At 35.9% G+C, this 16,147-nt stretch overlaps 1 protein-coding gene across 1 annotated transcript; it reads left to right on the top strand.

Moving 5' to 3' along the window:
* Positions 1 to 13,568: 13,568 nt before the first annotated feature.
* On the top strand, positions 13,569 to 15,670 carry LOC145053960 (vacuole protein). The gene is made up of 6 exons (XM_079002090.1): positions 13,569 to 13,946; positions 14,034 to 14,129; positions 14,412 to 14,452; positions 14,935 to 15,052; positions 15,179 to 15,259; positions 15,396 to 15,670. Exons 1-6 carry the CDS (start codon positions 13,728 to 13,730, stop codon positions 15,450 to 15,452), a joined length of 612 nt encoding a protein of 203 aa, XP_078858216.1. The 5' UTR covers positions 13,569 to 13,727; the 3' UTR covers positions 15,453 to 15,670.
* Positions 15,671 to 16,147: the final 477 nt, after the last annotated feature.

Here is a 16,147-nt window from a genome sequence, read left to right as displayed (position 1 = left end):
AACATAATTTTTGTAATATATGTTTATTTGGCTCGTTCTTTCTTAAAAATTTTCTATAGAAAATTTACTTTCGCTTAAGTGTCTGCTTCTAATATATAAATTCATTTTCTTTGAACAAATCTCCATAGGGATAATGACTTGAGAGGGTAACATACTATTGCTTTTGGTCATATTTGGTCACTAAACTTTTTTTCGTGCTTTAATAGCCATTTAACATGTTGATTCGTGTAAATTTTCCCTTTCCGACTGCTTTTTGCCGGTTGCAAAGGATTTATCGATCCTCCGTGTCAATTTGATCCTACGTGGCATGTAGGGCTAATGTTATTAAAAGAGGGGCGTATGTGGTTCCTTTATTGTGCCCTAATACCCTGATGGCTTCTTCCTACAGCTTCTCATCATCCCTCAATCGATCAAGCAAGAAATCAACAGCAAACGATCCAAAAACTTGTGATTGTGGGTTCCCTGCACGTATTCTAACGTCAACAACACCAAAGAATCTAGGGATGCGTTTCATGGTGTGTATCCCTTTCACCCGCAGACGGATGGTCAGAGCGAGCGAACCATCCAGACTCGGGAGGTTATGCTGCGGGCATGCATCCTAGACTTCGGTGGTCGTTGGGATACCTACCTGTCACAACTAGCATTTTATCTAGGAAATTATATTCCTATGTAAGCATTCAACCATTGTAAAACATATACCCTAAGTAAATATCACCCATTGCTCATTTAAATTCACCTTTCATGTTCAACAAGAGTCTGAAAACCCTAGGAATCCCTCTTTAAGTCTATATTGGACTAGGATTTCCTTGTTGGGCCTAATGAGCCAATAAGTATTCAAATCAACTATTTTGGGCTTGGAAACCCTATTTGGTTTCTAAATGGACCCAGATCACAAATCCATAACATTTTGGACCATTTGGGCCTAGAATGAGTCATTCTAACCCTAATGGGCCTTATTGGGCCATGGCTAATCAAATTAAACCTAGTAAGCCATAAATCCATTCTTTTATGCCATTTTGGGCCGTGAACTACCCTAAAGGACCAATGGGCCGGAAACTTCTCTATGGGCCTCATGATTTCAAATAAGGATCAAGATTTGGGCCAAAATGAATCATCTTCCCCTTCTTAATGCAATTCTTGGCCCATGTGTAAAAAAAAGAAATGAAATGAGGGTTGACTTTGGTGTTGCCACCTCATTTTTATTTGATGGACAACTAAGCACATTACACTCCAAACAACCAAGCTTTCTCATGTTCCCATGCAAACTCATCTCTTCTCTATCTTTTTCTTCCTCTCGGCCGAGACCTAAACACATACACACACACTCTTCCAAACACTCTCAAAGATCATCCTTCTTCCTCCAAGAATTTCGAAATTTTGCTTGTGTTTTAAGGATCTTCATCAAGTGTTTCCAATCTTTGGTAAGTTATTATCAAAAACAAACATCTCCTTTCATTTTAACATGAAAACTCCTTCTTACGTAGCTTTATTCCATGATCACACCTTAGAAACTTCTTAAGCTCGAAATCTACATCAAGGTGTTGCTAGGAATAAAAATCTCTTCATCTCTTCTTCAAAACTGAAACATCAAAGCAAAGGTGAGTTCATACCCCCCTTGTTTTTAGTTTCATATGATTTTTAGGGGAGAATGCAAGTAAAATGTGTAGATCTATGTGTTATATGCATGTCTTGTGTGATTTCTTAGTTTATTTTGTAAAAATGTGTTAGATCTAAACAAATCTCGACATTTTAAGTAACATTGAGTAAAGATCCATGAATTAAGACACTTTATACATCATATTATTAAGTCAAAAGTGATTATATGTTTAAGATATAAAAGTTTTAAACAAAAACCTTGTTAAGGGTCAAAATTGTCAAGAAAACAAAAGATAAGGGCAAAAAGTAACATTTATGTTTTTATAGGGACCAAACATATCCTACTTGTATAAAAAGGGACTTTTATGTTAAACATACTTTCAAAAGGGCCAAAAATGTAAATTTAAGCTTAATGGGCCAAACATTTGGGCCTTACGATTTTGGGCTCAAATTTGCGAAAAATGAAGTTTTGCGATTAAAAATGTTATTTGGCCAAAGTTTGAGTCATAAATGTAAATAAACCAAATTTAGGGGTGAAAATAACATTTATTTATAAATTGGACCAAAAGTGTAACTTTTATCAAAATTGGGCCGAAAGTGACAATTTTTACAAACAAGAGGCTGAAAATGTAATTTTTGGCAAAACTGGGCCATAAATGTCAAAATATAAATTTTTGGATTAAATCCGTGAATCTCTAAATATTTGGGACGCAATTACAAATTTTTATAAATTATGGACTAAAGTGTTATTTTTACAAAACTTTAGGCCTTAATTGAAAATTTGAGATTTTGTGACAACCCGAAATTTTCTATCCTGTTCAGTCAAACATTTCAATTAAAAGTCAATTACATTTTAATAAATTGTTAGCCAATTTAAAAGTCCGTTTGAGTGTTATAATTATTTATTCTTCAAACGAACGAAGGAAAGGAAGTACCGTCTCGGGTCTTGAAGTAGCAAACCCACCCAATGCACCCTAATAAAGAGTTCACGGCCAAACTTTTAGAGTTTGGGCCGTAAACCCTTGTGTGGTCGTGAACTCATGCCTTAGGCATGAGTTTACTCCCCAAACTCCTCATTTCTCACATCCACCCTCAAGTTTACTCCCCGTTCTCTCTCAACTATCATCTCGTTCTTCTCCCGATCTTCCAAAAACGTAAGTGTTTCTCGACTTGATTTGTTGTTATACCCTATCACCTAGTGTTTATACATCATTTCATCCATTCATTATTGCTTTTCAACTAGATCTTCAAGTGTTCTTCAAAACACCAAGAACACACACTAGTGTTCTTGGACCTTAAACACCCAATCGAGCTTCTATCTTGTAAGTACACTTTCCCTAGCTTCTTGTGTGCTTAGTATGATCTTAATAACACTTGAAAATCATCAAGAATCATAAGAACAAAGGATTTTACGGCCAAGGATGTTCTTGGGCCGTAAACCCCTCTTAAGGTGGCTAAATGGACCATAGTTTCGTCCTAAGCCTTGGATGCCAACCTTCATCCTTCCTAGAAGTGTTTAAGACCTTAAACAACAATCAAAACAAGTCCCCATAAGATTTTACGGCCGTGAACACCTAAGGAAGTGGTCCTTAGGCCGTGAACTCTACAAGGTAGTGTTAGTGTGCCCCTAATGCTTTCCTAAGGCTTGGACTTGATCATCGGATGCTCAATCATGACTTTTAAGACCTCGAAGCACAATTTGGCACTTAGTACCATGAGTTTACATCCATAAACTCATGGGGAAATGTTCATGGGCCGTAAACTCCATAAGGAGTGGTCCTTAGGCCATAAACTCCAATGCCATGCCATATAACCCTTAGATGCAACCCTTTGGTACCTATAACACTTGAATCAAAGTGTTTCCATGTCCTAGGGTGTCTTAACTTGGATAATTAGTTGTTAAATGGATAATTAGATACATATGTGTTTCATTATATGTTAACTAGGACCTTTGTGTGTGTTCAAGTCTCCACTTGACACCTAGCACCTTGTCCAACACTTCCGTACAATCCACTCACAACAGGTGAGTTCATACCCCTTAATTCACCTTTAAATGTTTATAAATGCTTTTACGGGGGGGGGGGGGGGGGGGGGGGGGAATACAAGTTGAATCATGCTAGTTAGTACATCAATCACATGTGATTAATAACTAGCATACAAATGGATTTACTACACTTTTAGTTGTTTTACCAAACAGATTACTTCAAATGGCTTTCTCAAATGTTTTTACATGTTTAAAACTCCTTATCAAACTGTCTTATATACTGAATGTTTCCTTTCAAACTTTATTACAATTGTGTTTCAAATAAAGGTTTCCTTATACTTAAAACTGTTCTTATCAAACAAACTGCTTTCAAATCGTTTTACAAACTGACATCAAGTCATCATCTTTTATTTATTAAACTTTTCAAAGGTTTTACCAAAACTTCTTTTATACTTTTATATTGTAAATTGCATGCCTATATATGTATAGATATATAAGAAATGTTTAAAGGACTTAGGACGGCTAGCTCGCTTTATTTCCTTTTCCTCGTTGGGATGTGGCCTTAGGGTATCGGTTATTCGTCCGAATGTCGTCTAAATATTAGTTATATATCATGTATACTTATATAGACATAAAAGTTCTATCAGTCAATTTAGTACCTTTGGGTAGCAAAGGCATACTTTCGGTTATTCACTTACATTACTAGTAACTATAATAGGTATAGTTAGGAGATACTATTTACTATTCCTAGTACAATTATTAAAAGCATGTCTATATATGTATAATTATATAAATAATGTTTGAAGGACTTAGAACTGCTAACTCGCCTTGTTTCCTTTTCCTCGTTGGGATGTGGACTTAGGGCATCGGTTAGTTTTCCGAATGTCGTCTAAATATTAGTTATATATTATGTATACATATATAGATATAAAGGTTCTAATCAGTTAGTTTAGCACCTTTGGGTAGCAAAGGTATACGTTCATATATTTCTAGTAAACTATTATAGGTATAGTTTTAGGTATATATATATATATATATATATATATATATATATATATATATATATATATATATATATATATATATATATGATTACGTAAACGTGGATTTCGACCTATCGATTCGTTGCGGAAGTCACCTTTAGTTTCCCAGAATCTCTTCTAAGGAGAACTTTTTGTATGGGGACTATCAATCACATTATTACTTACTTTCAGCGGGTCTCGTGAGAAGACTACTTACTTTATTACAGCGGGTCTCATGAGAAGACTACTTACTTACAGCGGGTCTCGTGAGAAGACTACTTACTTACTTTCAGCGAGTCTCATTAGAAGACTAGTTACTTACTTTCATTTGGGTCTTGGTAGAAGACTACTTTTTATACTAGTAGGAAATTTGGGATTTTCTAGGGTTTTCATACTTATACAAACTTTTCCTCAAAACAATTACAAGTCTTTTATTACAAGTTTTATTTACAAATAATGACATTAAATACTTATGAATTCACCAGCTTTATGCTGATACTCGCTTTTAAAATAACTTGTATTCTCAGGTCACCAATAGACAGGTACGATGACCAAGTTTTGTGAAGACGGAGCAGTCAAGACTCATCTTTTATTTTGAATATTCATTATATTGTTATTCTATGAAAGAACACACTTGTATTTAAAATTATACTATTAATGCAATGGATGATGTTGTTGCTTGTTTACTACTTTGCATTGTTGTGATACTTTACATGACATCCTCCACCCCTGAACGTTTCCGCCGTTCTTGGTTTTGGGGTGTGACAGATTTATTGGCCAAGAACGTCGTTTTTACAAAAAAAGGACTTTTTATATTCAATTCAGTAAACCTCGAACTAAAACAAACAACGAAATAATAACAAATAGATGTAATACATCGATAACATTTTTATTGGGCCTAATATTCACATTACATGCCCAATGGGCCATAAGGGCCCATTTAATTGTATATTGAACCCAATATTTTCCATGACATGTTTATTGGGCATTGCGACCCATTTACATGTTAATCTGGGTCTGATCTATGGCTCACATGTTTGTTGGGCCTTGGTGGTCCACTTACATGCCTATTGGGCCCAAATTACCCTCTTACATGTTATTGGGCATTTGTGGTCCATTTACATGCTAATTGGGCTTGGATTGAAATTCACATGCTTGGTTGATCGTTACTGTACCTTTACATAATCATTGAACTTCGTATACTTATATATGTACCTTTAGAATATGAAAACATACAACATACACGTAAACGTTAAAAATAATACTAAGGGTTGAGAATCTAGTGAGACATGTCAGTTGACACCTTTGAGTGTACAATCGTAGTCTGTAGTTATAATTAGAGTTTCCTGGAGGGAGAGCGGGAGTTTGGGTATAGATCTATACGGGGTGACCCCCCACGCCTTAGATGTTCGCTACAGCTAGACTAGGCCAGTCTAGGGCGACAAAACCTTGAGCAATACCGACGTTTGGAAAAATCCCAAGACGGGCAGCCTAGTCATTATCATGCATGGTTATAACGGCTCATATAGAGATTCAATACCAAATTTAACATTTCGAAGATTAACCCTTCGACTGTGTCAATACAAAATAACTATTTAACAATACAAGAACCTCGACATTATTATAAATAAGAAAATATCGGATTTTATGGGGAAATATACATCTACAATCATCACTTCCTTACAATACAAGAAATCTAAACTACATTCATATATGTTACAACTATGAAATTCATACATGCATTTATACTTGATTTTCACATTATTTTCAGAAATTTTACAGAAAATATCAGATTTTTGGGTTTTTACGAAAGATACAAAGACTTTTACTCAAACATACTTATGAACTCACCAACATTATATATGTTGACCGTTTTCAAAATAACTTGTATTCTCAGGTAATCGTTAAGCAGGAAGATTTTCAAGTATGTATGGATTTATTTTGTGTAACATCACTCATCGTACAATTAATACTTTGAATTTATGTAATTCATAACAATGTACTTGATGTGAACAATGTTGGTTGTTATATGTAATGTTGGTGGTGAATGTGTTATGTTTCATGTATATTCATTGTGATGATAATTCAATTGTTAGTCACACGAGCCCCCAGACGTTTCCGCCGTCTGGTTCGGGGGTGTGACACTGCCTTCCCTTGGCAGGGTTTTCCTACAATAATAGCTACCACACGAGTATTGGCCTTCCTCCCTTCGAGATGATATATGGGAGGAAGTGCCAAACTCCGATATGTTGGGGTGAGGTAGGGCAGAGAGTCATGGGGAGTACCAAAGTGGTACTCAAGATGACGGAGAGGATCCAACAGGTCTGGAGCAGGCTTCATACTGCTCAGAGTCGACAGAAGAGCTACGTTGACAGACGCCAATCAGACCTAGAGTTCCAGGTCAGGTATATGGTTCTCCTAAAGGTGTCACCTTGGAAATGTGTCATCCGGTTTAGGAAGCGGGAAAGTTGGGCCTCAGGTACATTGGTCCTTTCAGGGTTGTAGCCCGGGTGGGCAAGGTGGCGTATAGGATGGATCTGTCAGCCGAGCTTAGTCATATCCACAACACCTTTCATGTCTCCCAGCTGTGAAAGTGCTTGGTAGACAACTCCGTGGTGGTGCCTCTAGAGGATATTCAGGTGGATGACATATGGAACTACATCAAGCGGCCAATAGCTATCCTCGACAAGAAGATGAAGGATCTGAGGAACAAGACTTTCGAGCTAGTGAAGGTGGAATGGCAGCATCGCAAGGGCTTAGAATGGACTTGGGAGCCGGAGGACAAAATGAGGGAGCACTACCCCGAGCTTTTCCCATACGCAGTAGACTTTGAGGACGAAGTCTAAAATAAGTAAGGGATATTTGTAACGCCCGGATCCTGGTATGTATTTTAAATTAAACTCATTCATTTTTGTAAAGGACTCGACGAGTTGGAGGCCCCAAACTCGTCGAGTAGGAACGGATGTTGGAAGCGGGACTTGAAGTTTACTCGACGAGTTGAGAAGCTTCAACTCGACGAGTAGGGCTGCCAGAATGAAACCCTAATTTTCAGGGTTTGCACCCTATTTAAGCACCTTAACACTTTATTGTGGACTCCCCATCGCCTCCCTCAGTCCATCAAAACCCTAATTCGTGATCTTGAGCCTTTTGAGTGTGTGTGAGTGAAAAGAGAGTGATTCTTTGGTATTTCCTTGAAGGAGTGGAAACTACAAGTGCTTGGTTGAAGGAAGAAGCCTTGGATCTAGAGATTTCGTTGTCAAAGCAGCCTTATTGATGTATAAAGTATATACCTTGACTATTCATTCACTAGATCTCTTCATGAAGTAGTTTAGGGCTTTAAGGAGCCTATTTTGGAACCATTCTTGGATGCAAGCATGTTTTGGAGTCATGACTTCAAATCTAGATCCTTTGAGGGACTCCATGGCATAAAGGTGCCAACTTTATGGCCATAGGAGTCCCATGAAACTTGTGAACCACTTTTTAGGGCTTTTTGAGCTAAATAACCCATGCGTGGACGTAAAGTTAGAAACTTTATGTGATATATCGACCCTAGGGAACCTGATCTATAGTTTGGAAGCATTCAACTCGACTAAAACGACTGTATGGATTTAAACTATGGGGGACTCGACGAGTTGTTCATACAACTCGACGTGTTGGGTCGTGGTTCCCTAACCTTTTATGTTATTGAGCAAACTCGATGGGTTCAAGGTTGAACTCGACGAGTTGTAAGCGAAATGTCCCGACTTATATAAAGAGGAACTCGACGAGTTGTAAGCAAAATGTCCCAAATTGTATGAAGGGGAACTCGACGAGTTCATGAAAGGACTCGACGAGTAGGATCGAGATTTAAGGTTTTTATGGATTATGGAACTCGACGAGTTGATGGACCAACTCGGCGAGTTGAGTCAACCAAGATGTTGACTTTGACCTTGACCATTGACTAGAGTTGACCCTTAAAGGGGTTATGAGTATGAAAGAGTAATTAAAGGAGATTGTTATGTGTAGAAGTTTGAGAGGAGTTAATCCCAGAGCCAAGGATAGTTCAGCTACTTCACGAAATTGAGGTGAGTTACGTTCTAGTAGAAGTGGGTCGAAGGCACCAATGTCGGACCACTAGTAAGAGTTATAATAGAGATGATTGTCTTCGTGATAATTATCTAGTATGTCACTATATGTTATGCTTTATGTGCTAGTATGCTATGATGTTATGTGACAATGATAGGAGGAGTAGGATAGACCCCAGTACCGGTTAATAGGGCTAAAGGGGTATGCCAACACCCGGATAAGCTAGGCAGTATATGACGTATATGCTTATGCACTAAGATGCTATGTGGTAGAAGTAGGGGTGAAATAGTCCCCGGTACTGGTCGAAAGGACCGAAGGGGTAGGCCAGCACCCTGATATGCTAGGCAAGGTACCGGTCGAAAGGATCGAAGGGGCATGTCAGCACCTTGATATGCTAGGCTAGGTACCGGTCGACAGACCCGAAAGAGTAGGCTAACACCCTGATATGCTAGGTAGTTACCGGTTGAAAGAAACCGAAGGGGTAGTCCAGTACCTGTATATGTTAGACAATTTGTATGTTGTATGGTATGTGGTATGATGGGGGAACTCACTAAGCTTTGTGCTTACGGTTTTCAGTTTTTGTTTCAGGTCCTTCTTCTTCGAAGGGAAAGGAGCCAGAACGGTAGTAACGCATCACACACACAATTTTCCGCATATGAGATTCTTGGGATTTGTACTCTGAAATTATTATTATCTGAGGACATGCTTTTGAGACATATGATCTACAGTTTTTATGAAATAAGATAACTTGATGTTGGTTTCTATAAATTGTTTTAAGAATTGTTAAATCAAAAATGAAATTTTTGGTCTTGAATTTTGGGATGTTACATGTCTGTCGAGATCAAAGTATACTAATGGGTTGGGTGCAAACGTTCCATTGTAGTGTAAATCCACTACAATGAAGCTTCGATTAATGGGACATTGTGAAGAAGCCATTATAGAGACTGATTGAAGATTGATGGAGGTTAATGAGACTTTGTGCCCTAATCGAATTTAAGGACCAAATGAGACTTCACTCTTTACTTTAATGAGGAAAGGAGACAAAATCAGGGCCTACAAGCCACCTTATTGGCCACGTAGGATAAAAAAGATACCTCAAAACGATTCAACCCTTGAAACCGGCTAATATCAGTCATAAGGGGAAAATTTACAAGAATCAACAAGTTAAATAGTTTTTAGAGCACGAAAAAAAAGTTTAGTGACCAAATGTGAACAAAAGCAATAATATGTTACCCTCTCAAGTCATTATCCCATATGCATCTCCATATTCTAATAAATGAATATGTTTATTCTCTTATTGACAGGTGTCATAATATTAGAACTTTTCATTGTAACGCCCGTAGATCCGGGCTAGTCAATTTATAGATAATAGGTGTCGAAAACGACTTTTAGACAAAATATTATTTAAAATAAATAATCTTAACCAAGTTTTAGAATACGTCTCAAGGGTTCCATACATATAAAGAACGCCGAAATCCGAGTTATAACGAATAAGTTATAGTCCGTCGAAGTTTTACGGCAAAACTGACACGACACTGGGAGATTTAAATAGTGAATTTACAATGGAGGACCTTTTGGCCTTAGAAATATAAACAAAAGTTGTAGTATACGTTAAACCGAGAACATACAAAAAAAAGAACGCCCAAATCTGACTTCGTATGAGGAAATTATGAATTTTCTAAGATTTTGATTAGCAGTGCACAACTCGAAACTCGAATTTTAGATCGAGCGGTTTTTGGCCTACGCGACCTAAATGAGAATTGAATATCTCATTAATAGGAACTCAACGGTTAAAAGACAGACGAAAACGGAGTCCGTATGTAGAAGTTATGAATTTTACGCAGACATTTAACAATATAATCTCCTCGTACTATTAAATTTAAGATCGGTTGAGAATTAGCCAACAGAGTCAAAATGAAAATTGTAGATCTTATTTTTACCTACGCATGAATATAAAGAACGTCAAAAACGGAGCTCGTATGTAAAAGTTATGAATTTTAGAAGTCGGAAGTGTGTTGTACAAAAATAGGTGACGTGACACAATCTTGGCCATTGCTTTCTCCCCAAGTCTTGCCACCAGATGGTGACATGTGGCACCAAGTTCAGCCATATTTCACCCTATAAATAGAACCTCTCACACCCTTATTTTCTTCACACCTTTCTCATTCTTTCTTCTCTTTACTCTCTCTAGAACCTTTCTCTAGCCCCGAACCCCCCCCCCCCCCCCCCCAAAAAAAAAGCCTAGGGAACCTCCCTAGCACGAGGAGAAATCCCCAGAGTGCTCGACGGCTCCAAGAAGAAGAGCTTTTTGGCCCAGGAACGCTGCTCCAAGCAAAGCCCGGTTTTCTATAAAACCCGTTGTAAGTGAGCTACGCCTATGCTACTTTTAATATAACTTTTATTTAATTATAGTAACATTATTAAGAACTTATAATATGTATTTGGGCTATTATTATGGGTTATATAATTACTATTTAACGTTTATATAATAGTAATAATAGCTAGACTATTAATTAGTCTCGACGAATAATAGACTAAACTCTAGTGGTAATAATACTAGGTTTCGTCGAAAGAAATTATTTTTAAGAAGCGAAGCGCTTTCTGAGATCGGAATCACCACCTTTTCAAGTGAGTGCATGGTCTCTTTCATCTTACACATAGATATGAAGTATTTAATATAAATTACTTGCTATGTGTGCATATTGTCTGAATACTTGCTGTCTATGTTGGGTGAAATATTTTTACACATTTTGAATGATTTAAACTGTATATGTATTTTATATCTACAAAATGTGTTGGGTAAAACATGGGTAGATGTAATAGTTGCTGTGTAACCAAATAAAATAATGAGAGGCCTCGATATAGATGTTTATTGATGATATTGTCATCTAGCGGAGTATAGATGATGACCACGGACTATTCTAGACAGTCTAGTGGAACGCTAGCAAGCTTTTAACCTGTAGGTGTTTATTTGAACTGTGTGCTCATCAGCAGTACTCCATCCCCCACATGGTTGCCTTATTTGACATGAATTGCTGAGGAACCTCCGAAGCATGTGTTGTCACCCCGATGGAAGTCCTTAGACCAGGTCCCTTGTGTTAGATGTTTTAGGGACATAAAGTGAGGATAACGGGAATGGGTAATCGGGTTTGTTTGGTTTGATAAAGTTAATAAACTTATTTATTGTGGGTTGAAAACCCTATGTACTCACCAGGTTTCCCAACCTGACCCACTCAGTTTATTTATATCACATGTGTTGATATGAAGTCACTTTACACTGAAAGATTAAGAAGATATACATCACTAGTGATAATGAATGTAAGTTCTGCTTATGCTTATGTTTCTGTATTGATGATGACATCTTAAATGTTTTAAAATGAATAATACTTTTCTTCGGAAATGCTTTGATAACGTATTTATCATGTTTTACTGGGAACAAATTCCACAACATTTTTATTAAAAGAGGTACTCTGATTTTTATAAAGAATAAACAAAATCGGTCTTTTCTGGCCATGAAAATGGGGATGTCACATTCATTAATGTTATATATCACCTATCATGCCACTTGTTAACCTATTAATTATTAATTTTAAATTTTAAATTTTAAATTTTCCACTCTAATTATATTAAATTAAAAATTGATTCTCCATTTTAAATTTTAAAATTTTTCATTCTAATTATATTAAATTAATAACATTAGATTAAAAAAATAAAATAAAGTTAATACAGATTACAAGATGATATAATTTACGTATTTATTTAAATCAACGATAATAATTTTATATAACTAAAAAATATATCTTAAGTAATAATTTATTTAAAATAATTGATTAATAAGTTTGATTTTTTAATTTGAAATTTTAATTAATTTTATAACCGTGATTCTCACAAGTTATAAAGTAGTATTAAATATACAAATTCAATGTTAACGCAACTTTTCTACAATGATCCGCATTTCAGAAAACCAAAAGAGAGGAAAACTTGAAATATAAGTTTACTATTTGACCAAATTGAAAAAATGGTCCAATGATTTGTCAAAAATTGTTATTTTGGTCCAAATTTTTTGGATTAGTGTCACTCTTCCAAAACAAGAATTTGTTATGGTTTTGGTCTATTTTTTTTAAATACATGAAATAAGTGATTTAGCTTTTTTATTTTGATTTTTCATTGTATTTTTACTACAACAATTAGAAAATTTAAAATTAAAATACTATCTCTACCCCTACCCTAAGCTCATGCTTATATTTTACAATGCTCATATCCAAGAGATCATCACTACCAGTCAACGCTACTGCCACCATTAAGGGTTTGAAAACCCTAATTTCGATGTATGGCGACACTAGGTTACTTTCTCACTGGAAACCATAACTGACTTTGGGTTGGACATTTTCGAAGATGGAGTTGGTCTGACCTAGTGGATCTCCGATAGTGCTTGTAATCTCTAATGATCGTTATAATTTTCAAAAATGGTTATTGAGAGAGAGAGAGAGAGAGAGAGAGAGATTTTCAAAAATGGTTATTCAGAGAGAGAAAGAGAGGGGATGGTTCCCAATTTGTGTGAGACATTGGCTTACTAGTGAGAAATTGGGTTACTAGTAAGACAAAGAGGTGAATGGGTATGTGTGATTTTCTTTTTAATTTTTTTTAATTAAAAATTGTGATCTAATGAAAAGAAAAGTGAAAAACGATTAAAAATGGAAAATCACTTATTTCAAGTCTTTTTGTTTTTAGGAGGCATAAAAAACGTATTTTGAACTAGTGATTTAGATTTAAAGTTTTTGGACCAAAATGAAATTTTTTGACAAACGAAAGGTACTATTTTTGCAATTTTGTCGACGTTGTTATTACTATAAATTATTTTTTCAAAAATAGAATCTTCTTTATAATAATACTATTGAATACACGTTTTTTTGTATGGTTGTGATTTACACGAGCAAATTAACGCCGATCCATTACAACAAACAGAAGCCCACCGGAAAATAACACACAACGCAAGCCCTTTCCTAATTCGATCACCGGCGATTCTGAGTTCCGACAGCCGAAGAAGTTCGCCGGAAAACATGGCGAAAGATATCGAAGAAGGAGAGACGTCACAACCGATAATTACTGCCACCTCCAGTTCATCAAACACGAGCGGCACCAACCCCAAAATTAAGGCCAAACCCGACCCGGTACTCGCTACATGTCGGTGTTTCAGCTTCGTAACCGTCATGGCTTCTGTTCTCTGCATTATCGTTAATGTCCTGTCTGCCATCAGATCTTTCAAAAACGTTTCAGATGTACGCCGTTGATCTATTTCTCTTTCTCTACACACAGGTAGTAAAACATTTTTAGCTAAAATCGTCGTGATATTATGTTTTTTGCAGATATTTGATGGTATCTTTCGATGTTATGCCGTGATCATTGCTGTTATTGTGATTGTCGGTGAGACAGAGTGGACATTCATCATCAAATTCTGGAAGGTTGTCTCGAATCTCGACTTTCGTTTTACTTGCCTACAGTCTATATGAAACACTGTATACATCCTTGATGGAAATATTATCCCATGCTACTTTTCAATCAACATAAAGGGCTACGTTGCTTGATTTCTGTCCTTATTATGTGCCAATAGTGGTTCAAGAACAAAGAATCACCATATGAATAGTTAAAATCCTCTAAATTAGTCATGTATCTTATCAATTTGGAGATGATTTCAAACTCTTAAGAGCTTGTTGGATTTGCTGATTGAAAATTGTGTGTTTCAGGTACTGGAATATTGGGCTGGGAGGGGCATGCTGCAAATCTTGTAAGTCTATTTTTATATGTACTTTACCTTTTATAGAATTATATCATCCATCCTATACGTTAGCAGTAATTTATGCCTTCCAAGTCTAGATACTTAGATTTAATTTTGATGAGAGGGCATTCATGTCTTTTGAACAGATAAAAAGCTATCCAATAACATCATTATGAATTATCTACTAAAGTGATAGCAGAAAGCTCTTAAGAGGATCCCCATTATGACAAATTAGTTAAATGTTATGACTTGGTCTTTCTACTAAAGTAATAGAGTTGTATTAAACAAGTCAAGAGAGATCTTATTCTTACCTTCTTTTATTGATGTTTACTTTGATTGGCACTTTATTCATTGCTTCTTGTTATGGTTTTAAGCTTTCTTTTTATTGCAACTAAAGACATTGTTTACATGTTTTTCGGTATCAATATGTGCAATCTGAATAATATTTGGAGTTTTTTCTTTAGTAATTTATATACATGTTATATTTTCAGTGTTGCTGTTATGACAAGAGCTTATCCTGATATATATGGAGAGAGACATGAGATGCTCCTTCTTCGGGACATTGCAAGTTACATGCTCCTTGCTTGTGGATTCATCTATGTTCTTTCAGTAAGACAAAATGAAATATATCTATATTTCATTGTTTTTATGTCCTTGAGCTTAATTTCCTATTATGCTATATATGCCTTTTTAACTTCAAAAAAGTTTCATTCTAAATTTTGGAATTTTTTTTAGGGTGTCCTCTGCCTTGGTTTTCTCAAACGTGCTCGCCAAAATAAAGAAGTATCATCACAGCAAGCCATTAAAGATCTGCAGGTAAGTTTGTGAAGTTAATATGTTGTTTGGTTAGAACGTCTGAATTGATGTAGTGCTGAATGATGAAAATGACCATTTTACCCTTGTGTATAATTTCTTTCATCCGTTTACTTATTAAGACATGGTGACATTGTAGGATCTTGAGCGTCGTCGAGCAGAACTTGAGGCACTGCTCATTGTTGACACCCCATGATGATGATGCAAATGTCAAATTCTATACTGAATCTTTCTCTAGCTATAAATTTGTTGTTTCTTTTATGTGATAAAATGGTAGGGAGATGCCGATTCTTTAGTTTTGTGTGCATGAAAAAATGGATTTTGATTTCTTGATTTTCAAGTTTGGATGTAATTAGCATTGTTGATGCTAGAATGTTGCTATTAATTCCATGTGATTGCTTTTTGATTTTGCAATTGTTGTGATTTTAGTTGGACAAAGGGTATTATATGTTATAGGTAGGTGTAGAAATTCAAATGTTTGATTGATAAGGTTTATTTTGGCTTCAAGTGGTATTAGAATTTTAATATAGATTTTAGGTTACACTGTTCATCTTAGTGTTACACGATTGAAGAATTATTTTGTAGGAGGAAGAATTGATGAATTTGCAATTGCACTTGCGAAAGGAATGAGCAATACCCTATAATTGTGCTCAATTCTTGAATAGATACATGTTGAAGAAGCATGGATTGGGACTAAAAATCATGAAATTATTGATGATAAGAAGTGTGAAGATGATCAAATGGGATCTTCTTATGATGTTATTATCGCTGGAAATATGTTCATCAACAAAACAAGTTATTAACTTTACAAATGTTGCATAGGCCTATAGGGTTGCACATAAAGTACAATCTAAGTTAAAATTAGGTATAGTGATACAGGGTCTAGTTTGT

This window comes from Lactuca serriola, chromosome 5, assembly GCF_051521515.1.
Source record: "Lactuca serriola cultivar US96UC23 chromosome 5, Lser_US96UC23_V15, whole genome shotgun sequence".
NCBI classification, from domain to species: domain Eukaryota; kingdom Viridiplantae; phylum Streptophyta; class Magnoliopsida; order Asterales; family Asteraceae; genus Lactuca; species Lactuca serriola.
Note: the sequence above shows the minus strand (reverse complement) of the source record. Positions and strands in the feature narration are given on the sequence as shown.

Coding starts and splice junctions, on each gene's coding strand:
- LOC145053960 (XM_079002090.1), top strand. CDS start 13,728: ATGGCGAAAGATATCGAAGAAGGAGAGACGTCACAACCGATAATTACT. Junction 14,130..14,411: donor TCATCATCAAATTCTGGAAG/GTTGTCTCGAAT, acceptor TGTGTGTTTCAG/GTACTGGAATATTGGGCTGG. Junction 15,053..15,178: donor GATTCATCTATGTTCTTTCA/GTAAGACAAAAT, acceptor AATTTTTTTTAG/GGTGTCCTCTGCCTTGGTTT.